Consider the following 25,862-nt stretch of genomic DNA (forward strand, 5'->3'; position numbering starts at 1 on the left):
AGTGGGGAACTATTTTGTCTTTTACCTGAGTTTGGGGCCTTGTACATAGTTACATAATCAGAAAAAACCCGTTTCTTCTATGACAAGATGGGAAGTTTGAACAGATGACCTGGAAGGTTCCTTTCAACCCTGAGAGCCTGAATAGGTGATAGAAAGAATAGAAAAAGTGATAGTTGCTTACTTACTACTTGAAGAAGTGGGCTTAGTCCTTTGTAGCAGCAAATGGCCAATGTTTCAAAGCCACCACAGAAAGGCAGATGACTCTCAGCTTAATATTACAGGGGTGAGAATTTTCATTTATTCAATTAAGAGTTAATAACTATAGCTATCCAACAGAGGCTATTTCAGGAGGTGGTTATCTTGGAAATAACTGGAATGTAAAAGCTGATCGTTAGATACTTTTAGTTTAGGTCTTCCCAGTCTTTTTCATGCTATTGCCTGCACAGAAAATGTACAGCGTATCAATCAGTATTTCAAGGCATATTTGTCACACCTTCTCAGGACTTTGGCAAAACTATAGTCCAACATCCTCACCTGATTCTTAGGGGATGCAATATTTCGGGATCAAACTTTAACGTTAAGGCTGGGTCTAGAGTCTCTGCACAACTAAACAGTCGAAGTCTCCTCCCCACAAATTAAGCAGGGTTGGATGTCAGGCTTGAAGACTGAGTCTGGGAGAGTTGCCGTGGATGGGGGGACGGTCGAGATCAGTATTGCTTTAACTGTGGTCCCATGACCACTGGCATCAGAACTTGTTAAACCGTGAGGAACTTGTTGAGAACAGACTCACGGGCCTCACACACACAGACCAGGCCCTGTGGCAAGGCAAGGACATCTGCACTTGTAGGTCTGAAAGCACGCTCCGCTTGCCACTCGCCTACGCCCACCCCAGTAGTATTTCTGCACTCCTGAGCTCCAGCTGCGCCTTGAACTGCGCGGCTCTGCTCTTCCCGCGACAACCCGCCAGCCTGACCTCGGAGCAGCGCGGGCGGCGCAGTTACCCCGCGTCCTCGCAGTGAAATTGTCTGTTACGTACTAGCCCTCTCGGTCGTCACAGACGGACGCCAGCCAGCACTGCCTTATCCGGGTGAGACCTCCGCAGTGCCTCCATCAGCTTCCCGGCCCCGCGGAGGAACCGACTGCGGAGGGGTGGGGGCCGGGGTCAGAGGCGGCTCAGCTGCGCCCCTTGGAGGCCAGGACCCTCCGCAGGCGAGCCGGGCTGCGGTTTCCCTTCTCCGCCCCCGAGCTCCTCCTCCTTTGCAGCCCCGCCCACCGGGAAAGCCGCTACGACGCCTGCGCCAACTCTGCCTTGCCCCGCCCCCGACTACCAACCGGATGTTAGCGGATTTCCCATGGTGCCTCGCTAGTGGCGGGCATGAGAGGAAACTGCAGAGGGTCGCCCGCGGGTTCTAGTCTTCGTTGTTGGAGTTGTTCTCTTGGCGTCGCGGGGCTCTACGAGATTGGCGCTCGGTCGCTGCGTTGTAGGCTGGTGCAATGGCGCTTTTCCGGGGCGTGTGGAGCGTGCTGAGTGCCCTGGGAAAGTCCGGAGCGGACCTCTGCGCGGGCTGTGGAAGTCGACTGCGCTCTCCTTTCAGGTAGGACCGCTCGCCTGCCACCCCGGGAGGTGGCGCGCCCAGGACGCCCTGGGGTTGGAGTGTGTACTTTTTGCCCCTCCTAGGAGGTCTAGGCCCTTTGATTCAGACCTCGACTTTGCCAGGGTGGCTTTGAGACCAGGCCTTACTCCAGTAGTCTTTCCCGCCCCTCTCCACCGTCCCCCCCCTCCTCCCCGCCCCACCGCACTGTCCAACCTTGTAGCACTGGTTCGGAGCTTTCTGCGAAATCGCGCCAAGACTCTCCCGCCATCAGTACAGGCGTTAAGGAGGCAGGGCCCAGGAGCTGAAGTATACGTGCTCTCCTCCACTTTGCCCTTCCGAGGAGGCGTAGATAAGAGCTTTGATGCTTCAGTTTTGCAGGTCTTCCTTCTGGTTAGGACAGGGTTTTAAATGTTACTAACACGGTGTCATTGTAGCATCTTGATGACATCTAATCTGGGATCTGTGTTCATATACAAATGAATATTGGTACTTAAATACTTGATCTCGGTTGTTTTCTTTGTACCTAGTTTTGCGTATGTACCGAGATGTTTTTCATCCACCGCGAATTATTACCCAAAGAAGCCTCTGACTTCATACGTTCGATTTTCTAAAGAACAGCTACCCATATTTAAAGCTCAGAACCCAGGTAAGGAGTTTTGGAGCATTTACTCTTTTCTGAAGTGATAAAGAGGTCACTAAGAAGTTAAACTTCAAACTTGATACGCATTTTCAAAGCATCCGGTGACTGCGGAAACATAACCATTACTTTTAGTGATACGTAAAATAGGAAGTATGACATTTTTTACCAAGTAGAAATCCCTTTAAAATAATTGAGAGCTTATGGAAGATATTTTATCTTCTTTTTAAATTTTTTTTTTTTTTAATTTATGATAGGCACAGAGTGAGAGAGAGAGAGAGAGAGGCAGAGACACAGGCAGAGGGAGAAGCAGGCTCCATGCAGGGAGCCCGACGTGGGATTCGATCCCGGGTCTCCAGGATCGCGCCCTGGGCCAAAGGCAGGCGCTAAACCGCTGTGCCACCCAGGGATCCCTATCTTCTTTTTAAATTACTGTATATATTTTTTATTGAAGTATAGTTGACGCACAGTATTAACGTTAGTTTCAGATGTGCAACAGTGATTCTAGTGATTCCACAGCTTTCTACATTATGCTGTGCTCACAAGTGTAGCTACCATCAGTCACCATACAACGCTGTTACAGTATCATTGACTTTATCCTCCTGACTTATTTAATGGAAAGTATTTTAGAAATAGCAGTGTGTGGAGTGGAAAGCTCCCAGGGAAGAGGCTGGAAAAACTGAATTTTGGGGATCTAGTTGCCATTAGCCTGGAGGACCATTGATGAATCATTTTCTCTCTCAGCTCTTGCTTCAGGGAATTGTTAATGGAGTTGCAATGAAATAACTTAGGTGGATGTGTTTTGTAAACTAAAGCTCTAAACAAATTGCTGCAAATTTTAAGAGTTTTTTCACTGTAAATTGGTTGCATTCCTTATTAAAAGATTTTCAGGTAGGATGTTTGTTGGCTCCCTGGAAGGGCTGTGGGCCTTCATTTGGGGCTATAGTGGTGTAAAGATAGTAACTAAATTAATAATAGTCAACTTTGTTTATAATTTCTAAAGCTCTTTCATGGGGCACTTGTGGAAACCAAATGAGCTGTAATGAAAATTCTCACATTATAAAAAACTGGTTTAAGAGACATGTTTCAGTAATACATTTTTAAAATTTGATAGTTCAAACTTAGTGGTTTCTTAAAATGTTTACATACATCCCCGGCATTCCAATTAAGATGAGGAAGGAAATGGGGAAGAATGAATTGATTTTAGAATAGTCTGTTTGCAAGTAGTAATTCTGTAATTGAAATACAAGATGTTACATGAATCAAAACTGTATTTTACTGTTTAGTCAGGTTTTTTTTTTGTTTGTTTGTTTGTTTTGTTTTAAAGAGTTATTTATTTATGATAGACATAGACAGAGAGAGAGAGGCAGAGACACAGGAGGAGGGAGAAGCAGGCTCCATGCCGGGAGCCTGACGTGGGACTCGATCCCAGGTCTCCAGGATCGCGCCCTGGGCCAAAGGCAGGCGCTAAACCGCTGAGCCACCCAGGGATGCCCTTAGTCAAGTTTTATAAACTTAATAATTCTTGAAAGACTGGGAAAAAAGTTTTGTTTGAAATAAAAAGCAAAGAGCTTGAAGAAGTTGATTACCCAACTGCTTAAACAAATAATTTTTGATGACTATTTTGTGGGTATGTGATATACTTCTTACTGTTTAGATAACAGATTTTAAGAATGTTTGATAAAAAAAAAAAAAAAGAATGTTTGATAAAATATGAATTATCATATTTAAATTAGTTGGTTAAAGAAAACCTAAATCATTGTTATTAAGTTGTGTGTGGTATAGAGGCGTCTGTAATAGAACTTAGAGCTAATGGATTATGCTTTCCTAGAAGTCTTTAGAAGTTAATCCTGAGACAAAATTGTGACCTTTTTCATTTTATTCCAATCTGTAGATGCAAAAAATTCAGAACTAATTAGAAAAATCGCCCAACTTTGGAGGGAACTTCCTGAATCAGAGAAAAAAGTAAGCATATTGGTTTTCAGCATTGCTGACTAACTATTCTGCAGTTAAGAACAATAGTCATGTCCTTTGAGGGATCAAAACAAATTTTTTTTAACACCCATTATCTATAAAGGAACTTCACACCTTCAGATTCACATAAATGATTAGAATATGGATATATGGCAGTGGTGACGGAGGGTTTGGCAGCAATCTGAAATTGAAGACTAATTGTTAAACTCTCGCCTTGGTTAGCATGTATGTGAAAGATACATGTTTTTAATCCATATACATGTGATTCCAGAGCACGTTTTCCACTTGGTGTTTCAGTCTGTCTTTATATGAAGTCATGCAGTTGTCTTTCCCTGGCAGGTGTGCTATTACGTACTACTATCAGCAGTAGTTTATTGACTTCTTATTTGAGTTTTTTGTTTATAGATCTATGAAGATGCTTATAGGGCAGACTGGCAGGCATACAAAGAAGAGATAAACAGAATTCAAGAACAGTTAACTCCAAGTCAGATCATGTCTTTGGAAAAAGAAATCCTGCAAAAACGTCTAAAAAAGAAAGCATTAATAAAAAAAAGAGTGAGTATCAATGAAACATTCTTTTCCTTTGGCAAAGGACTGAAATTTATATAACTATGAATAGGCGAGTTTTTCTTATTTTGATATATATCCCTAAATGGTAGAATGTCATAAGGCATATTCCATTTAGGAAATAACGACATAATTCTTTTTTGCCACTAGTACCAGTTGGCGTTGAGTCTGTCTTGGAAACCCTTGTTACTACTTTCAGATGTATCTGAATTTAAGATACGTAGTTAGGACTAGTATGAAAGCTGTATGAACAGAGTCAGGAAACAGCCAAATCAGGAGTAACAAGAATCTTTTCTTCTGGGTCTTGTCTAGAATAACCTACTGATTTGAATTGTTTTATAAATAATGGTGAGTTTTATTCTGAATGTTGAATAGACTGAATTCATTAACGCATCAGAGAGAAGTGACTTATTGTATCTAGTCAAGGAAAAAGTACCTATAAGATGAAATTCTATTTTTCCTTATTAAAAACCCCACATGGTTCAAATTTGTAATTCCCAGCTTAAGGTTATTAATTAACATAAATTCTATTGCTTGATAGACTACAGTTTTGTATGGAACCAGTGTTAGGTATGAGGTGGTCAGCTTGCTGGTCTAGTACTTAAACTATAGAAGATGGTCATAAGAGGCACATGGGTGGCTCAGGTCATGATCTCCAGGTCCTGGGATCGAGTCCTGCATCGATCGGGCTCCTGGCTCAGTGGGGAGTCAGTTTCTCCCTCTCCCTCAGCCTCTCCCCCTGTTCATGCTTTCTTTCTCTGTCTTGAATGTATAAATAAAATCTTTAAAAAAAAGAAAAAGAAAATGGTCATTAGCGTTAAAAACTATGTCTTTAGAAAAATAGATTTGAGAGTTTAATGTGATGCCAACATTTCTCTCCCTGACTCTAATGTCAAGTCCTCCTAGCACCAGAGTTGAGGACTCACCCATTTTAAAGTAGGTAACCTAGATAGTCATCTAGTCTTCTGGTTCAATTGGTAGAAGGAAGCCAGGAAAGATAATAACAGAAATAGTGTCTGCTTAGGGATGGTATTTGGAGGTGTGAGTATTAAAGTTTATTCTCCCTCTTTTATTTTCCCTTCCTCTTTAATGCACCCATTCAGTGTTAAGAGTGGGAAGGACCAGAAATGAGGATTGGGAGGTGATACAGGATTTCCCTTTCGTATGTTTCTTTTCTTCCTTTTTCTTTCTTGTCTTCATATTCCATTTATTTATTTATTTATTTATTTATTTTATTTATTTTTTTTAAAGATTTTATTTACTTATTTAAGAGCGAGAGAGTGAGAGACCATGAACAGGGGAAGGTGCAGAGGAAGACTCCTGGCAGGAGCAGGGAGCCTGATGCAGGGTTCGATCCCAGGACCCTGGGATCATGACCTGAGGCAAAGGCAGATGCTTAACTGACTGAGCCACCCAGGCGCCCCTATTTTTCAAACAGATACTGTACTTCGCTCTCCACTCACCAAAAGGCTTCTTCACCAGCTGAAGTCCTACATCTCCTCTGTTGCAGCTCCAGCCTTACCTCTTTCATGGAGTAAACTGCTACACTATTTCTTCTTTTAGCTTTCTCACTTTTTAGCTCTGCAGAGGTTAGCACTTTTTATTTTTTTTCTCTGATACTTTCTTCCTGGCCCTGAATCTGCTAGGTATAGGAATCCCATACGTGTACTGATTCCCCAGGATACTCAGTACTAGGCCACTGATCGCTGGGACTGTACATAAGTATCAGAAGTAACAAATACACTGGAATTAAAATGAAATCACTGTGTTTTATGTTCCCTGTGGCTAAAACTGATTTTTGCATTTAAAACATAGGTTAAAGCCATTCATTCATTCATTTATTTATTGTTTTTAAAGATTTTATTTAATTATTTGACAGAGAAAGCACAAGCAGGGAGAGCAGGAAAGGAAGAAGCAGGTTCCCCAGTGAGCAGAGAGCCCAATGCAGGGCTTGATTCCTGGATCCTGAGATCATGACCTGAGCCGAAGGCAGTTGCTTCACTGACTCATCCACCCAGGCACCCCTGCCTTTTATTTCCTTTAAAGATTTATTTATTTAGTTGAGAGAGAGGGAAAGAGCACATGTGAATCAGTGGGAGAGCAGGCAGAGGGAGAGAAACTCAAGCAGATTCATTGCTGAGTGTGGAGCGTGATGCGGGGCTCAATTCCATGACCCAGAAATCCTGACCTGAGCTTCGGCTCAGGAAGTCAGATGTCAGAAGTCAGATGCTCAATCTTATTAAATAGGTAGTCTAGTGTTCATGAGTTGTGGTAGAGGCATGTAGTGACCTGGAGATGGTAGTGTCCTGTAAGGATGAAGCTGAGATTGTTTTAACCTTTAAAAAAGATTTTGTACATATATGCTTAGTTATTCCATTTGTGGAGACCATGAAAATAATATGTAAAGGAAGTGTTTTTATATGGAAAAGAACTCCTAAAATCTGTTACAATTTTCAAAACTTGGTGCTATCAAAAAAATTCTCATCCTAAGAATGCACAGATAGTTTGTATAAGAATCATAACACTGACTTACAGAAACTTTCCATAATGCATAGTAGTGAATAAAGTTTCTGTAGGTAAAGTTAAGTCTCACAGAAGTTAAAACTCTAACTCTTCCATTTTTGTTACTCAGGAGTTAACAATGCTTGGAAAACCTAAAAGACCTCGCTCAGCTTATAACATTTTTATAGCTGAAAGGTTCCAGGAAACTAAGGATGGTACATCACAGGTAAAACAGAACCCCATTTGTTTTTAAATATTTGCTTATTTTGATTTTTAAAATATTTAGACAGTTGTAGGGATGCCATATGTTAGGAGGTGAAGAACAGTAGTAAATTATTATAAATAAGTACTTTATACAAATAAGGTCCTCTTTCTTGTATCTCTTTTAAAGGAAAACCCTTTTTCTTTCCACATACAATTAATTTGAGTACTTAGTGGCCAATATATGTATAGGCAATTTTAAAAAATTTAAATAACATTTTCAAATTGAAAAAGTTCTGGAGACTTCTTATCTGGCAATTCTTAACTATTTTGTAATCACTGGGAAAGAATGAGTAGAGTAACAGTATTTTATACTGAGATTTGAATATAACTTATTGCTTCATATTATATTCTTTAATAAAATTTCGGTGATGCCCATGGGTATGTACTATACACATGAATACCATCATATGAATGTGTCAAAATAAAAAGCTTGTCATTCCTGCTGTGGCTTATTCTTTATTTCCTCCTTAGAAGCTTCAAATGGGCAATCGTATTTTTCTTTTATAATATGATAGGTAAGAAAAGCATTCAGATCCCTATCCATAACTCTTTTATCAATCTGAGATGAAGGCTTTTGCCAATCTGCCACATTTTGTGTTATTTGGATCTGTAGTTAATTTCTCAAGTCTGTTGAACATTCGATTAATGTATATGTGACACAGACTTCCCTGGCTATATACTTTCACTGATATATTCCTTGGGATTTTATTTTTTTAAAGGTTTATTTATTCTAGAGAGTGCATGAGGGGAGGGCTAGAGGGAAGGGGGGAGTAGGGAGCCTGACATGGGGCTCAGTCCCAGGACCCTGAGATTATGACCTGAGCTGAAATCAAGAGCCAGATGCTTAACCTTTTGAGCAATCCAGGTACCCTACTCCTTGGGATTTTAAAATTTGGCTTCTATGACTTTACACTTCTAAAATACATGCCTGTTTATTTTCTTAGTTGGAATTTGCTCAGTCACTGACTTACTTTGGATTTTTTTTTTTTTAAGATTTTATTTATTTGAGGGAGAGAACAGAGCGAGTGAGCAAGACAGTGTGTGTGCGTGAGTGGGGAGGGAGGGGCAGAGGGAGAGGCCCCCCCCTTCCCTGCCATGTGGGGCTCCATCCCAGGACCCTGGGATCATGACCCGAGCTGAAGGCAGACATTTAACTGACTGAACCACCGAGGCGCCCCAGGATTTAGTTTTCTTACCAGGATAAGAAAGTTAAATGCTAGAGAACTCTTCTAAATCTGTAGTTCTCAACTCAGACTGCACCTTAGAATCACTCAGAAAGCTTAATTAATGGCTGAGGGACTCTATCCTGGGAAATTAAAATTAATGCAATTGTCATTTTTAATCATTTAAAAAATATTGGTTATACATCCTCACAGTTAAAAGAATCAAAATAAGACTTGTTATGAAAGGGACCAATTTTCATAGCCCTGTCATACTGCTTACTCCAGAAGCAGAACCCTTTCACTGTTACCTCATTCTTGTGGTATTGACCTCCATATTTCTAAATAATACCTTATATTGTTACTTCTTGATTTTTTTTCCAATTTGAAGCATTATCTATATTTTAGGCATTACCTCCCACTATTTAAGACCAACATTTAATACTTCCTCATCCCATTGTTCATGTCTCCACTCCCCTGCCTCCCAGTATAGTTATAATTTTGGTTAGGTCAGTATCTACTATGTTGTTATGGTTTATGTAAATGTTAGTCATAGTAAGGTGTGCCATTTGCTATGATTATTTTTCCTTTTTTACAAAACTCATTCCTACCGAAGTTCATTATATTTTGTGTTTCTGTTTCCTTAGCTTTTTATACACTATCAGTAGTTTAGCTTTAAACTCTTAGGTGTTCACCAGCTTTCAGTGCATTTAGATGCATTCACTATTCTGTCGGTTTCAGTGTGAAGCTCTGATTTGTTCCAGTTTGGTTGTGGCCTTTTATGCTTAGTGCACAGTTGACACTTGCTTTTGCTTCTTCTGTTGTCTTTCTTGGTTTACTGATTTCTGTTACAGCATCTCCCCAGTGAGAGTACATGGGAGATCAGTTTTTTTTTTTTACTTTTTGCATGTCTGAAAAAATTTCTATCCTTACATTTGTTTGATAGTTTGGGCACAGAATTCTAGGGTAGGAATCGTGTTCTTTCAAAATTTTAAAAATATACCTTCTTCTCTTGTAGCTTCCTGGTATTGCTTTTGAGAAATATAAAACAGTTTTGACTGTTAGAATGTGATCTCCTTTCTTTTTTCTTCCCTTCCCCCCTTTTTTTCCTCTGTTCTAAAAGAGAGTCTTCTGAGCTGGTCCTCTCATTTTCTTTTCTGTATTGCTTTCTCGTAGCTTCTTTTGCTTTTCTTTCTGGGATATTGTATATAGTTTTACTTATTCTCCTTGTTTTCAGTATGACACCACTGGCTCCAGCTATACCTGGGAACCACAGAATAGCTCTATTTTGCCCTTTTGAGAGGATAAATCCTAGAATCTGCCCATGGTGGGGATTTAATCTCCTTTTCAAGTGAATTTCAGTCAGTCTCCTATTTTAAGCCCAACTTTCACCTCTGTTTTCTTCTTATCTGATGCTGCCAATTCCTGAGCTTTTTGGGAATTCTGCATTATAAACCGGTTTGCTTTTTTGGCTTTCCCCAATGCCAGCTTGGGAATCTGCCTTATTGGTTAGGTAAGTCAGTTACCATTTCTCCACCTGCTTTTCAGCTTCTAAAATTTTGTGTTGGTAGTGCTCTTTCCTGTTATTTTGTCCATGTAGGCTTATGCCATTAAAAATGTTTATTCGTTTATTTTTCTTAAAAAAATGAGCAGTAGAAAGGTATTGCCACAATTCTGGAGGCTGGGAAGTTTAAGATCAAGGCATCATAATTGTTGCCTACTGGTGAGATCTTTCTTGGTTCATAGCTGGTACCATCTCACTGTGTCCCTCACATGATGGACACATGATGTTTAATAGGTTTTAGGAGTAAACATCTTTCCGTCTCTTTAATTTTCTTTAATGGATTATTTTATTTAGGTGAAAGCTCAGATCATTTAGGGATAGAGCTTTGTAAATTACTGTTTAATTCAGTGAATATAAAACTTTATGGATTAAATATAAATAAAAAGTTAATTAGAGAAAGACTTGAGAGCATTAAAGCAATTCCTTCCAGAGCTAAGAGAGCAATTATTTAATGAGTAACTTTCCTGGAGTATATTAGATGTGTTTATAAAAGTAAGTTTTAAAATGTTCAAAAGGTAATGGTTATGTAGTCTCAGATACTATCTGGTACCTCCATTTTTGTTGATGGAAGAAATTTAGGGCTCAGAACAGTAAAGTTCACTATTCTCATTCTGCTTCTCCTTCAAATCACTGGTGATTTTCTCTTAGCTTTAAACAGTTACTTTTCAGACCGTTTTCCCTCTCTCCTTCACACTTGCCTTCTGCCCCTCTGTGTCTCCCTTTGCCCCTCATTCTCTACCCATTCATTTCTTCAGTTTCTGCTTTCTGGGAGCAAGAGCACAAGGTATATGAGGGGTGCTGACTCTTTTCTCTCTGCCTCTCCTCCAGCCATGGGTTCCCTGAATCCCTTTATTTTATAAATGAAGAACCAAGCCTAAGGGAGGTAATAATGACTTTTTCCAAGTCATAAAATTAAGTTCAGCTAAGTAGAATTAAGAACTAGTGTTGTATTGTTCCTATGGCTACATTTAAATACTTTGGCACAAATTTTAGAATAAAACATTAAAATACAGGGAAGAAATAAAAACAGTCTTTGGGGATGACTGGGTGGCTCAGCGGTTGAGCATCAGCCTTTGGCTCTTGGGATCCAGGATTGAGTCCTGCATCGGGCTCCCTGCGGGAAGCCTGTTTCTCCCTCTGCATATGTCTTTGTCTCTCTCCCTGTGTCTTTCATGAATAAATAAATAAATCTTAAAAAAAAAAAAAAGAAAAATGTAGTTTTTGAAGTTAGTCTATCCTAGAAATTTAGGTTTATACTTAAATATTAATATTGCTGAGTCAAAAAAGATATATCCACACAGCAAAGGAAGCCATTAACAAAATGAGAAGGCAACCTACTGAATGAGAGAAAAATATTTGAAAATCATATAGCTGATAAGGGCTTAATATCTAATATATGTAAAGGACTTGTACAACCCAATTGAAAAATGAGGAGAGAATCTGAATAAATATTTTTCCAAAGACGACCTACAGATGGCTAACGGGTAGGTTCAGCATCGGTAATGATCAGGGAAATGCAAATCAAAACCACAATGAGATATCACCTCACACCTGTTAGAATGTCTATTCAGAAAGATGAAAAAAAAATAATGAGTGTTGGCAATGATGCTGAGAAAAGGGAACCCTTGTACATATTTCATGGAAATGTAAATTGTAGCTCACTATAGAAATCGTATGAGGTTCCTCAGAAAATTAATAGAATTACCGTATGATCCAACTATTCTACTTCTGGATATTTATCCAAAGTAACCAAAAACACTAACTCAAAAAAATAGCTACACCCCCATGTTCATTGGGCATTATTTACAATAATCAAGACATGGAAGCAATCCAACTGTCTATCGATGAATGAATGGATAAACTATGGTGTGTATATACAAATATACAGTGGAATATTTAGCCATCAAAAAGAATGAAATCTTCCTATTTGCAATGGCACAGATGGCCCTTAAGGGCATTATCCTAAGTGAAATAAATCAGAAACAGACAAATACTGTATGATCTCTTGTATTTGGAATCTTGAAAACAACCAAGTTCATATATACAGAAACTGAATTGGTGCTTGCCAGATTTTGGGATTGGGGCTCAAAATGGGTGAGAATGGTCAAAGGACACACACTTCTAATTTTAAATAAGTCTTGAGAATGTAATGTACAACATGGTGACTATAGTTAATAATACCATATTGCATATTTTATTTTTTAACAGATTTATTTATTCATGAGAGACAGAGAGAGAGAGACAGAGACATAGGTAGAGGGAGAAGCAGGCTCCTCTCAGGGAGCCTGATGCGGGACTGGATCCCGGATCCTGGGATCATGCCCTGAGCTGAAGGTAGATGCTCAACCGCTGAGCCACCCAGGCATCCCTGTATTGCATATTTTATTATTTTTTTTTAGATTTTATTCATTTATTCATGAGAGACACAGAGAGAAAGAGGCAGACACAGGCAGAGGGAGAAGCAGGCTCCATGCAGGGAGCCCAGTGTGGAACTTAATCCCGGGTCTCCAGGATCATGCCCTGGGCCAAAGGTGGCGCTAAACCGCTGAGCCACCCAGGCTGCCCTGTATTGCATATTTTAGTTACCTGGAATAGATCTTAAAAATTCTCATCATAAAAACTTTTGTAACTATTTTATTATGACAGATGTTAACTAGACTTATGGTGGTGATCATTTCACAGTATTTACAAATAAATAATCAGGTTTACACCTGAAACTAATAAAATGTTACATGTTGATTTTATCTCAATAAAAAGGATAAATATCCTTATCTCAGTCATTTTTTTCTGTGTTTTAACAGTTTAGTAGTTTTTATTTAGAAAGTTAAGGCTGATGAGAATTTGTGATTATTGATATCTGAGATTTTAGAATGATTTTAGAATGGATAATAGTAAAAACTTTAACCACTTAAGTTTCTGTATCTGGTGCTTAAAACATGTGTTTTACAGGTAAAGCTGAAGACTATAAATGAAAACTGGAAAAATCTCTCTAGTTCTCAAAAGCAAGTAAGTATGGTTTTAGTTTCTAGTGTCTAGTTAGAATATCTGTGAGAAAATATACTAGGGCAAGGCTTGATTCATGTGAAAACAACTTGGTACCATTAGTAACACAGTTAAAGTATTTTAATATTATTTTTATATCCTTAGAAATAGTTTGGCTACTTTTTAACTGCGAATAAAATTGGTATTTAAAACAATGTCACTCATAACTTAGTGTTCATTCTACTCAGTGAAGATTACTCCTTGCCTCTTCTCCTTTCCCATATCCCAAGCCCTAAAATTTTACCAACTTTATTAATTCGTAAAAAAATCTTTATCTCTGGCCCTTTTCTCATCTTTTATCTCAAAAAAACATTCTTCAGTCCCTTTTTATACATGTAGAACAGTAAGGTGATTTCTAGAGTATATGGAACATTCCATATATTAATTGTAAAGGATTCTTCTAAAGAAATCATTTTAACAGTCACACTTTCTCTCAGGTATATATTCAACTTGCTAATGATGATAAAATTCGTTATTATAATGAAATGAAATCTTGGGAAGAACAGATGATGGAAGTCGGACGAAATGATCTTCTACGTCGCTCAGTAAAGCACCAAGGAAAAGATGACACTGAGGAGAATTAAAATAGAAGATTGAGTTATGTTCGTAATGGATAGACACAAGACACCAATTAGGTCTCAGTACCTGACGCTGTTGAAAATTAGAAAGGATAAAGTTGGTGAACATTTTATATTTAATTCCTTTTTCTTTAGCCCATGGACTTCTGTCAGTTCAGTTCATTTTGTATTAGTATCTTGCTTTGGAAAACCCAAACAGATAAAAGTTCATGCAAAATGTATTTTGTGTTAAGGAACTACTGAGGATCAAAATAATCCATGAAATGTAGCAGTGAATCATTTTACCTTTGATAAAGGTAAATCAGACTGTGAAGTTTTTTTTATACTTGATGACTGGAAAAAGAGTATTCTTGTTTCCTTATATATATGGAGGCAGGAGTTTCATATTCAAAACTGTCCCAAATTGTAGAAGTCATAGTGTTCTATGATATAATTGTACATTTTAAAAGAGCACCCACAACTCCTCTAGGTAAATTTCAATTTCTAGGTATAATTCACATATTCAGAGTTGATGGTTGTACATGCAAGGAATTGCTGATTTCAGTTGCAACTTTTTATAAAAGGGAGAAATTTATAAACCTTTTCCTCATTGTCTTTTTCTTAAAGTACAAACCAAGAAATTATGTACCAAATCTATGCATATTGTTTTATACTGCATAGAATAAAAATTTTAAATGTTTCCTAATTATATGTTTTAAGATGAAACATTCATTTTGCAGATTTTGGTTTTTTTTTTTTTAAGTAGAGATATGTATTCTGAATTATTTTCTCTTTCTCATGTGAGTATATTTATCCAGAAAGTAGATAACTTGTCTGGTGTAAGTTTTAAAATGAGAGATCTAAAAAACAAAAGTCTTTGAAGACTTGGAATTTAAGTGGTTTTGTCCATACAAGGCACAGCCAGTTCTGGCCTATGAACCAAATCCAGCCCATTGCCTGCTTTTCATGGCCTGTGGGCTAAGGATTGTGTACAATTTTAAGTAATTAAAAAGAAAGCATATTTTAAGAAAATTAATATGCAATTCTGTGTCCATAAATAAAGTTTTATTGGAACACAGTTATACTTTCTCTTTTACTCATGATTTGTGGTTGCTTTTGTACAACAGTGATAGTTGAGTATTGTTTCAGAGACTACATCTTTACAAAACCTAAAATAATTACTATCTGACCCTTTACAAAGAAAGTTTGTCAGCCTGTGGTCTATAGTATAGAGTAGTATGACTAGTGTTCCAATGTATAAATGTGTTGGGATAGTTCTTTAAAACTCAAGAGATTCTTGTTTTAGGATCTTTGTCACTATTAGCTTAAGAGGAAAGAAGTCAAACCACTGAAGAAGCTAAGCAAACTTGTTCCACAGTGTTAGCAAGGAAAATTATCTTTAGTTTCAAATTACATTGCAGTATAATTTTAAAAAAAGGTCCCTCCAGCCTGGAATGAGATCCTTTTAAAAGTATTTGCTGTGGCTTAGTAATATGAACTTTAAGAATTTTCCAGTTAGCACGTATCACAAAACCCTTATCAACTATTAGCATTTGTTTATCCTCTTAAGAGAGTCAAGTAAAGGTTTTCAAAATCCATACCACCTTTTTGATGAAAATCATTCATCTTTCATCATGAGTTCATAGGAACAGAATAACTCAAAATTTATATGTGCTTTATATTAAGATCAAGAAATGGTAGGTAGCCTCTAAATTTCCAGAAGACCTTCAAAGATTTTTGTTGTTTCTGGTTGGAAAATCAGTAAGAAGTCACAAAAAAGGTGACTTGTTATGTATACTGAGATTGATGTATACTGAGCTTGACAAAGGCAGGGACTGAAAAGAAAAATATAATGAGGGAGAATAAGATTTAAATGTATAAAATTGGGTGTTTTCAAACAACTGTCCCTTGTGGTTACGAATACAGGACAGTCTGCCATTAGTTAAATAGATATACTATGAAAACAAAATAGATATACTATGGTTCTAAGGCTAGAGTATTTTGGGGAAGAAGAGGAGGTACGCTATTGTGTATCAGTCTTTCTTATTTGGATTTCCGGGAGAGAATTAAGCCCTAACTCCCTGAGGCATCTAGAATGATACTGATTATATACCACCTTTAGGAGAGTGGAGAAAGTCATCAGTCAAATAATTTACTGTGTCCTGTACTTCAAATGAGCCCAGGGAGCATATGGGAGTCAATGCTGGTAGTGAATATTATAGAATGAGTGAGATGGAGAAAGGAATTTTGTAAATACTTGACAAATGTACAAAACACATCTTTGCAATTACATTCTAAGCTCTTGTAGCATTTTACCTATGTATGCTATTTTATACTGAACACATTTAACACATTCAAAATAAATCTTCCTAAATATATTGGGAGGTTCACTATCTAGTAAGTTCTCAGGTATTTTACCCTCATATAGGAAGAAGAAGTATGGAATAATGGAAAGAGCTAGAGCAGAACAAGATTTTGATAATACCAAATTTTATTAGGTTTGCTTTGTTTCTAAAAGAATGTTACTGTTCATACTTTAAATATTAGAATAATCTTATCCCACACATTTGTTAATAAACTTTAGTACATGCTGAAGACTAGTATGCCAAATGCCATCTAGGTGAACAATATACAGTTTCTCTTAAAAAGAACAAGCACTAAAAAAAAAAAAAAAAAGAACAAGCACTTACATCGGTAACCAGTGGCCACTCGCATAAAGCCTTTTTAGACTTAAGTTGCCCCAACAAAGTAATTGCTATAGGAAGTACAGAAGAGTTTTAGAGAGAAAGATGCTGAAGAAACGAAACAGTAGTGTTTATACTGTTCTAAGCAGTTCATCATAAAAAGATTTTTGTACTTTTGTTCATAGGAGTACCAAAATTAGGTTTTAAAAATAATTTGATGACAGTAGAGAACTGTGATTATTTTACTTTCTGACATTTACTCAAAGGATATCGTGTGCACAGTCAGCCTACTGTAATCATGTAATTTTGCTATTGTTTTTGGCTAACTCCTTTCTTCGAAATGCCATTTTAAGAATAAGGCATATGTTTTTATGGTTGCTCTGAATGTCTATATTTAAATTTGTGAATTAAAAGGGTATTACCGTAAGTGGATTTAAAGTCACTAGAAAATTTTATTTTCCTGACATCTGCTGTACCTAAAATAATCACCACCAGGTTGTGCTAAAACATCATGAAGTTTTTATATAGTTAACTGATGGAACCCATTATTCCTCTTAATTTTATCAACATTCATTTTAAGAATATTCTCTTCCTTTCTTTCTTGTCCCCAACCACCTTCCCTCCTTCTCTTTATAGCACCAGGCTCTTAGAGACAAATTTGAAAATGTTACTAAGCACAGACTGTGTTTTGAAATTTTAAAGCAGTAATAGCTTTTTATAAATTGAACCTTTGGAAAGAATAAGAAAATGAACATATTTATTACTTTGAATTTGTAAAACAAAGCATAATTATACAAAGTTGCTTTCATCAGTTTCTTAACATTGTTCACAAATAAAGTACTTTGGATAATTGATTAAATTATTGATTATAGTTAATGGAGAATATATAAAATACAAAACCATTTCCTAATATATTTAAAAGATTAAAAAACATTTTACTGGCTAAGGAACTAAATACTTAAAATTGATCCTAAACAAGAATTTTAAATAAGCTAAACATTTTTTTTCACTTTAACAACATTTGAAACACCCTCATATAAAATGGTTTCTGATTTACTAATGGGATGTGCAACAAAATATTTGGGTTTACTTTTTTGCTTTTATTGAATGAATTTAGAATTTCTCAAGTTTCATTTCTCCTTCTCCACAAATCCTGTAGAAAATATGGGAAGAACAAAGAGTGTATTTTGACATAGTGACCTTTTATTATATGACTGAGAATTACCAGCCTTAAAAAAGTTTGATTTGGTTATATCCATCTCTAAAGTTCTATTTAAATTACCTATTTATACTGGAAATTTTTTGCATCGAGTTGGGTGAGATTACATGATGGCGGGGGGGTCCAGATTTTTATTAATTTATTATTATTTATATTTATTATTTATTATATTTATTATTTATTATTATTTATTAATTATTTATTAATTGTTGAAGAATTATGAGCATTTTCCACCAAATTTGGATTTTTTTTTCCCTCAGTCACCAGTCAGAACAGGTCCTCAATACTTGTGAATTAGGGTGAACGAGAATTTTTACTAGTGGCAGGTAATTGATTGGATAATTAATTGGATAATTGTTAGAAGAGGCCAGTAGTTTGTACCACACTGGAATTTATACCCTGACTAGAAAATACTCAGGTGAGGATAGTGGAGATTTGTTAAAAGCATAGAAATTTTCTGTTAATTTTGCCATTAACAACATCTGATTATGTATAAGCTTAGTATCAGATAAAAGTTAGACCTAAACAACTCAGGATATTTCCCCTAAGCTATCTCCTCACCCTCCTTGTCCTCCAAAGCTCCTACTTGTCCTCTGTAATAAGAGCTTGAATGACAATTTGAATGGCTGGTGAGACATGTTACAACCTTTAGCCAATACTATTATTGACTGAATCCAAGGTAACCTTGGATTCAGAAGGGAAGTGTCTCTCTTTTTTATTTATTTATTTATTTATTTTTATTTTTTATTTTTTCTCTTATTTAATGGAAAATGGGAATTGATTGTTGATGAGGTTGCTGAATACTAAGAACAAGAAAAAAAGCAGTGTACATTAAGAAAATAATTAGAACTAGCTCTCTTATAAAAACCAAATGATGAAAAAAAGGTTGGAAAATGGTGAGATGAAGCCTTCCCTTTTCCAAAATTCATTAAAGTGGCTAAAGAAATGCAGACAAATATAGCAACATTAGAAAACAAGAAACAGTACCACCGAAAGAACAGCAATTTATAGGTATTTTTGGAAAATAGGAGATGGGTAGGGGATTAGTAGGTGTTCATAAGTGTCAGTATAATCAAACCACATAAGGTAAGTGAAAAACATGGCAGTATCACCAGTTCTGAGTAGTGGGGGGTGTGGTAACAAAGGTTATCCCTTAAGGTTGTTGGAGAGAAATTGAGGTTGGGTGGAGCAGGAGAAGAATTAAGAATGGACAGACTAGAGTTTGTTTCTCATTAGTTATTTTGCTTAAGGAAAGTAGAACAATATGATACTGCATGGTGGCCTCTATCCAAACTAGGTGCTATGATTCTTAACCCTTACTCAAAAAAGAATCTACCCTAGAGCTTTTAAACATACAGATGCCTAAAGCCAGAATCTGAAGGGTAGAACTGAGCACTGGCTTTCATAAATTATGGTAAAATAATGTACAGCCGGGGTTAAGAACCATTTGGGGGAGTAACACTGTAGTTTGGCTTCCCAACCTAGTAGTAGTAGAGGCTGGTATTACTCTGAGTGGGTTATAGATAGTGTAATCATAATCCATTATCCAAGCTGGAAGGTTTTTGAAAAAGCAGTAACTGGTAGTCATACCTGAACAACAAACAACCTGGAGCATATGGTCACTCTAGTTATAAGTGTGCTTAGGTATTCCTTTCACCTCTCTGTATTTAAGCTATTGCCTGGAAGAGCCCAAGTTGCATAGGAGCTGCTTCTGTTGACTCCAGTATTCCTTGTGAATGTTACCATTTTTTTGTATGCCATGATGTGAAAAAGATTGATAAATACTGTTTCTAGCTAACCCCAGGCTGCTTTTAACACCTGTAGTAAGATGTAAATTTCTTGTGAAAGAGCACCTCTGCTGGTCTTGAATCCCCAATTAAAACATACTTGCTTTCTGTTTAAGTCCATATGGAGCATTCTTCAGGCTAGACAATATGTTAGGTCATAAAAGAAACCTCATGATTAAAATCCTGCAAAATCACAATGAAAAAATGAGGAAATTTGGGAAATACATAAATATGTGGAATTTAGACTTCCGTTCCTAAATAACCAAAGTGTGGAAAATAAATCACAAGTGAAATAGAAAATATACTGGGATAAGTGAAAATGTAGATAACCTATTGTAATGGGATAATAAAGCAATGCTTTAGAGAGAGAATATGTACAGTTTCTACTGCCTACATTATAGATCACAAAGCAACAGCCTAACCTTTCACCTTAAGACTGGAAAAAGAGCAAACTAAGCTCAAAGCAAGTGGGTGGAATGAAATAAGATTTAGAGCAGAAGTTAAAATAGATAAAACAATAGAGAAAAATCAGTGAATCCAAAAGGTGGTCATTTAAACTAATCAAAATTGACAAACTTTGCTGGATCGGCCTATGAAAAAAGATTGAAAATACTAGATTCTGAAATGAAAGAGGGAATTTTACTGACTGTACAAAAGTAAAAATTACAAAGATGTTATAAGCAATTTTATGCCAACAAATGAAATGGACAAATTTCTAGAAAGACAAACCATAAGGTAATAGTATAGCTGGTAATTCAGAAGGAAGTGAAGGTGTTTTTCTAAAACTGGTTGAGATAAGAATTTTAAGTGTCTTAAAGTTACTCAGCAGTGGAGGAACTAAAATTACAAAATTGGGGGAAAGGAGTAATGTTACTGTGATTAAAATATTCATCTTTTCCTTATATGTAAATAAAAGGTACAATTGTTATTTAGAGCTATAATCAAAAGGTTATAAGTGGAGTGGCTAGCCTGAGGGATGGAAACGGGGAGGGCAGGGCAGGAAGTGAGACTTATTTCTCCTATCCTCATGTTTTAGTTTCTATATATTAAATAATTTTTAAAAATATTTTGAGAGAGAGGGTGAGCAAGCATGAGCAGCAGTGGGGGGATGAGTGGGGGAGGGCAGAAGAAGAAGAAGCGGACTCCCCACTGAGCAGGGAACCTGATGGGACTCCACCCCAGGACCCTGAGATCGCGACCTGAACCAAAGGCAGACACTTATCCGACTGAGTCACCCAGGCGCCCCTTAAGTAATTTTTAAGTGCAGAACTGAAATATGCACAGATATTTTGAGGAAAGGAAAAAAACAGTATGAACAAGACCTCATATTCCTAAAGCTTTTAAGAGGTTGGCCAGGATTCAGACATTATTCTGACTCTTAACCATTATATTGTCTGTCTTCTGAGTGCTTACTGTTACAGGTATTATAAGCACTCTGTATGAGCCTACTTAGTATTTAATACAACCTGATGAGGTAGATACTACCATTTTTTTCATTTTTTGCAATAGAAAAGCTGAGTTACTGGATGTTGAGTAACTTTCTTAAGTGACAGAGCCACAATTCAAATCTAGATAGTAGGACTCCAAAGCCCTCACTCTTAGTTACCCTATCATTTTGAAATCTGAACAACAAAATTTCAAGAAACCAATAGTTTATTTTTATTTTCTTTAAGATTTTATTTATTTATTTATTTATTTATTTATTTATTTATTTATTTATTTATTTATGAGAGACACAGAGAGAGAGAGAGGCAGAGGGAGAAGCAGGCTCCATGCAGGGAGCCCGATGTGGGACTCGATCTTGGGTCTCCAGGATCACGACCTGGGCGGAAGGCGGTGCTAAACCGCCGAGCCACCCAGGCTGCTCCAATAATAGTTTAAATAAAACTATAATATTTCAAATGACAAGTATGCTTATCTGTTATTCCAAAACTCACTTTTAGTATTTTTTACCCTGAAGGAATCTATAATTTTCAACTTTTACTATATGAATATGTTTCTCTTTGGCATCACCCCAACTATGATACTCAAGTCTGTCTGCATGTACCCTTAGGACTGATTCTTTAAAATGGTGGCAGGAAAAGAAAGGTGGTGAATTTAGGGAATAGATAGGAGAATGGTGTGGTTGGAGTGCCCTAGATAACCGGGAGAGTATGAGGCATGGTCAGTGGTAGGGAGGTCAAAGATCTGAGATGCTGACAGTTGATTAACTATCAGACGATATAGGAGGAGTTCACATTTGAGGGAATGTTCATATTTTAAGTTGCACTTTTGAAATTTAAATTTCAAAATTAAAAATTTTTTTTTGGTTGGTGCATTTTAAGTTTTACTGAGATATAGTCGACATATCGTATGATTTAAAGCATACAACTGAAGCGTTTATTTAGTATATTTACAGAATTATGCAACTATCACAATCTAGTTTTAGAATTCCTTTAAAAAAAAAAAAAGATTTTATCTATTCATGAGAGACACAGAGAGAGGCAGAAATATAGGCAGAGGGAGAAGCTGGCTCCTTGCAAGGGAGCCTGATGCGGAACTCAATCCTAGGACCCTGGGATCACGATCTGAGCCAAAGATGGACGCTCAACCACTGAGCCACCCAGGCACCCAAGTTTTAGAATGTTTTCATCACTCATGTAAGAAACCCTGTCTATCCCCCACCCTTAGCCCTAGGCTAACCGTTAATTTACATTGTGTTTTTGTCTATTCTGGACATTTCATATAAATGAAATCATGCAGTATGTGTGATTTCATTCAGTGTGGTATTTTCAAGATTCATCCATGTTTTGACTTGTATAAATACTTCATTCCTATGGCCAAATAATATTCCATTGTACAGAAATACCACTTGTATTCATTAATCAATTGACAAACATTTAGACCATTACAAGTAACACTTTGGGATTATGAATAACAATATGACATTTGTGTATAAGTTGTGTGGATATTCGCTTTCCTTGAATATATATCTAGGAAATGCTGGGTAATTTGATAACTAACTCCTTGAAGAAGTCCATTCTGTTTCCAAAGTGGTTATGCCACTTTACATTTCCACCAGCAATGTATGAGGGTTCTAATTTCTCTGTATCCTTGCTAACACTTTTTTCCTTTTTTTTTTTTTGAGCTATAATTGACATACAACATTACATTAATTTCAGGTATACAACATAATGATTTGTTGTCTGTATATATTGTAAAATGATCGCCACAATAAGTCCTGTTAACATCTGTTATCATATATAGTTACAAAGATTTTTTTTCTTGTTATATAAAGATCTATTCTCAGCAACTTTAAGATATGCAATACAGTGTTAGTAACTATAATCACCATGCTGTACATTATATCTGTAGGGCTTATTTATTTTATAACTAGAAGTTTGTATCTTTTACCTACTTTGCCTCCCCCAACCCCCACCTCTGGCAATTATCAATCTGTTCTCTGTATAGTACATATTTTTATGTCTTTTATTATAGCTATCCTTAGGATTTTAACTAATGTTTACATAATGACTAATGATTGTGAACATTTTTTCATGTGTTTACTAGTCATTTGTATATCTTCTTTAGAGAAATGTCTATTCAGATCTTTTGCACTATATAAAATTGTTTAGTTATCTTTTTATTATAGGGTTTAAAGAGTATGTAGTCTAAATATAGGTCCCTTGTAAGATACATGAATTGCAAATATTTTCTCCCATTCTGAGAGTTGTCTTTTTGCTTCATTGATGATACCATTTGAAGCACAAGTCTTAATTTTGATGATGCCCAGTTTATTTTTTCTTTTGTTTCTAATGCTTTTGGTGTCATATTTAAGAAACAATTGCCAAATCCAAGTTTCTGAAGATTTACACCCTCTATTCTAAGTGTTTTATAGTTTGGCTCTTAGATTTAGATCTGTAATCCATTTTTAATTTTTATGTTAAGGTTACACAGGGAGTTAATTTTTGTGTATGGTATGAGGTGGGGATCCAGCTTCATTCTTCTGCATGGGGATATCTTCTGTTCTTGCACTATTTGTTGAAAAGACTATTTAGTTCCAATGAATTATCTTGATATCCTTGTGAAAAATCAATTGACCATAGATATGTTTATTTTTGAAGTCTCACATCTATTAGATTGATCTATAAGTCTGTCTTTATGCTTACCATAATCTTAATTACTGTAGCTTTATAACTGTAAACTGTTTTATAACTGTAAGTTTTATAACTGTAAACTATGAATTCTTCAACTTCGTTCAGCTTTTTCAAGATTGTTTTGGCTATTCTGGATCCTCTTGCATTTCCATGTGAATTTTAGGATCATCTTGTCAATTTATGCACAAAGTCAGCTGGGATTCTGATAGAGATTGCACTGAATCTGTGGTAAAAATTGGTGCTTTTTAATATTTCCATTGTTTTGTCTTATCAATGACCTCTTCATATTAATTTGCATTTGGCAGATATATATTTGTTCTCAGCACAGTTTTGGAGGATGATTATGGGTTAACCTAATAGTGAGTGGCCACAGTGCAGCTAGTAGTCTTCTGTATTGCAGAAAGACAGAGGAAACAGTACACCCAAAGGCCTTATATTGGGGATGGCAAGAATTAGGTTGATTAAAGACATGTTTAAGGGGTTGAATCCATAGGACTTGATAATTGAGGGTATATGAGAGATAAGGCAGAGAAAGATATCAAAGATTTTTCCCAAGTTTCTTTGGGCAACTAAGATGGGGAATGCTGAAATATCTGTTTCCTTCAACCTGGCCATTTCTCTGCCTAGATCTGTGGGTTTCTTGCCTTTCTAGACTATTGTTTTTCTAGAGTTAAAGAAGAAAGACAAGGCCAGGCTTTAGATTGTAGACATATTCACAAAAATGGTGAAGCTGGGAGGATTAAAAGTTGCTACGTTGGATAGAGCCAAGTGTTAATTTTTATGGAGTTAATCATACTGTTGTGACTTTGTTAAATTAACATTTGTTAAGTAGAGCTCTGGGGTGCCAGATGGTAAGCCAGGAGAATTCTACAATAGAGAAGTTTATTACTACTGGTCCTGGAGAAGGTACTCTGCATGCCTAGAGGGCTCATACAGGGAAGTCAAGGCAGAGTGTAGGTAGTAAGACCAAGGCAGAACCTGGGCATATACCTTTATTAGGGTCCTTGGGTGGAGTGCTTTGGGGTTCCCAGGCTAAGTTCAGATTGGTTAATTCAAACCAGAAAAAGGTGGATTTGGTAAAATTCTGGGAGTCTTACATGTAGGGCACACAAGGTGAAGGTCCTGGGAGGTGAAGGAGAATATTTATTAAAGGTCAGTTGAGGGAGTCATATCAGGAACTTGTACTTACTTGTGATTCTGTGGGGTATTTACTATTTACGGCAAGAGCTCAAGGGAAGGGCTAAAGTCAGCTTGAGGCCACTTGGCCACACAAAAAGGTGGCTGAGACAGCAATGTGAGGGAGTAGTTTAGCTAAAACTCAATACAGAGGCCTGAATGTGCATCTAAGGAAATTTGAGAGTACACCTAAGGAGATTGTACTACAGATAGGGACAGACAGATCAATACTGTGAGTGAGGATATAGGATCAGAGATGTCACTATAGGCAGAGGCTAGGTTGTAGTATCTAAAGTTGGGTGTTCAATTGACAGCAAATGTGAAGAACTTTGTTGGCAGAACCAATATCAGGTTCTAGAACCAAGAAAGAGGAAAAAAGAACATCATCCACCTGGAGTCAAGAAGCTCATCAAAACGAGTCTCTCACAAATTAAAGTAAGAATCATCTGCAAAACATGTAATGCAAATTTCTGGGTGTCTTATAGATCAACAAGAATCTCAGATGATTTTGCCACAAATAGAATATTGGTCATACTTTAAAAAACACTGAAAATTATCAAAAAGACTAATGATGAAACACACTATTAGTTATATCCTTTCTTTAGGTCTAGGACAGATCTTAACACGTTATGAATGGAGACTGGGGTTATCTTCTAGTAGAGCCCTACAAGATCTTTGGCCAGTCTGTGTGATCATTCTTTAAATAAGTGGTTCTTGACCTGGTGGGGATAGGAGGGAGGGCTAGCATTTTGCTCCTCAGAATATTTGGCCTTTTCTATCTGGAGGCATTTTGATTGTCAAATCTGGGGCAATACTGCAGACATTTAATGGATAGAGGACAAGGCTGCTGCTAAACATACAATATCCAGGATATTCCCCACAACAAAGAATTGTCTAGTCCTAAGTGTCAATCTTGCTGCTATTGAGAAAACCTGCTCTAAATTCTGTTCTAACATAAGATCTTGAAATAAAAAGAGGAGTAATTGGTGGCAAGATTT

General features: G+C 36.7%; 1 protein-coding gene and 1 long non-coding RNA gene across 9 annotated transcripts in view; one reads left to right on the forward strand and one right to left on the reverse strand.

Moving 5' to 3' along the window:
- Nucleotides 1–1,765, reverse strand: part of LOC144312201 (uncharacterized) — a 73,783-nt gene extending 72,018 nt beyond the window's left edge. For 4 of the 8 annotated variants that reach the window (XR_013377649.1, XR_013377648.1, XR_013377643.1 and 1 more), the window contains exon 1: nt 26–1,732. This is a non-coding gene — a long non-coding RNA (uncharacterized LOC144312201). Of the gene's footprint in view, nt 1–25 lie in introns of all 8 variants that reach the window. The other 4 variants (XR_013377646.1, XR_013377644.1, XR_013377645.1 and 1 more) reach the window with 3 other exon arrangements.
- TFAM (transcription factor A, mitochondrial) lies at nt 1,107–16,978 on the forward strand. The gene is made up of 7 exons (XM_077894579.1): nt 1,107–1,595; nt 2,123–2,241; nt 4,127–4,197; nt 4,612–4,761; nt 7,406–7,501; nt 13,213–13,269; nt 13,743–16,978. The coding sequence occupies exons 1-7, from the start codon at nt 1,495–1,497 to the stop codon at nt 13,887–13,889; spliced, it is 741 nt and encodes a 246-aa protein (XP_077750705.1). The 5' UTR covers nt 1,107–1,494; the 3' UTR covers nt 13,890–16,978.
- Nucleotides 16,979–25,862: the final 8,884 nt, after the last annotated feature.

Source organism: Canis aureus, chromosome 4, assembly GCF_053574225.1.
Source record: "Canis aureus isolate CA01 chromosome 4, VMU_Caureus_v.1.0, whole genome shotgun sequence".
NCBI lineage: Eukaryota > Metazoa > Chordata > Mammalia > Carnivora > Canidae > Canis > Canis aureus.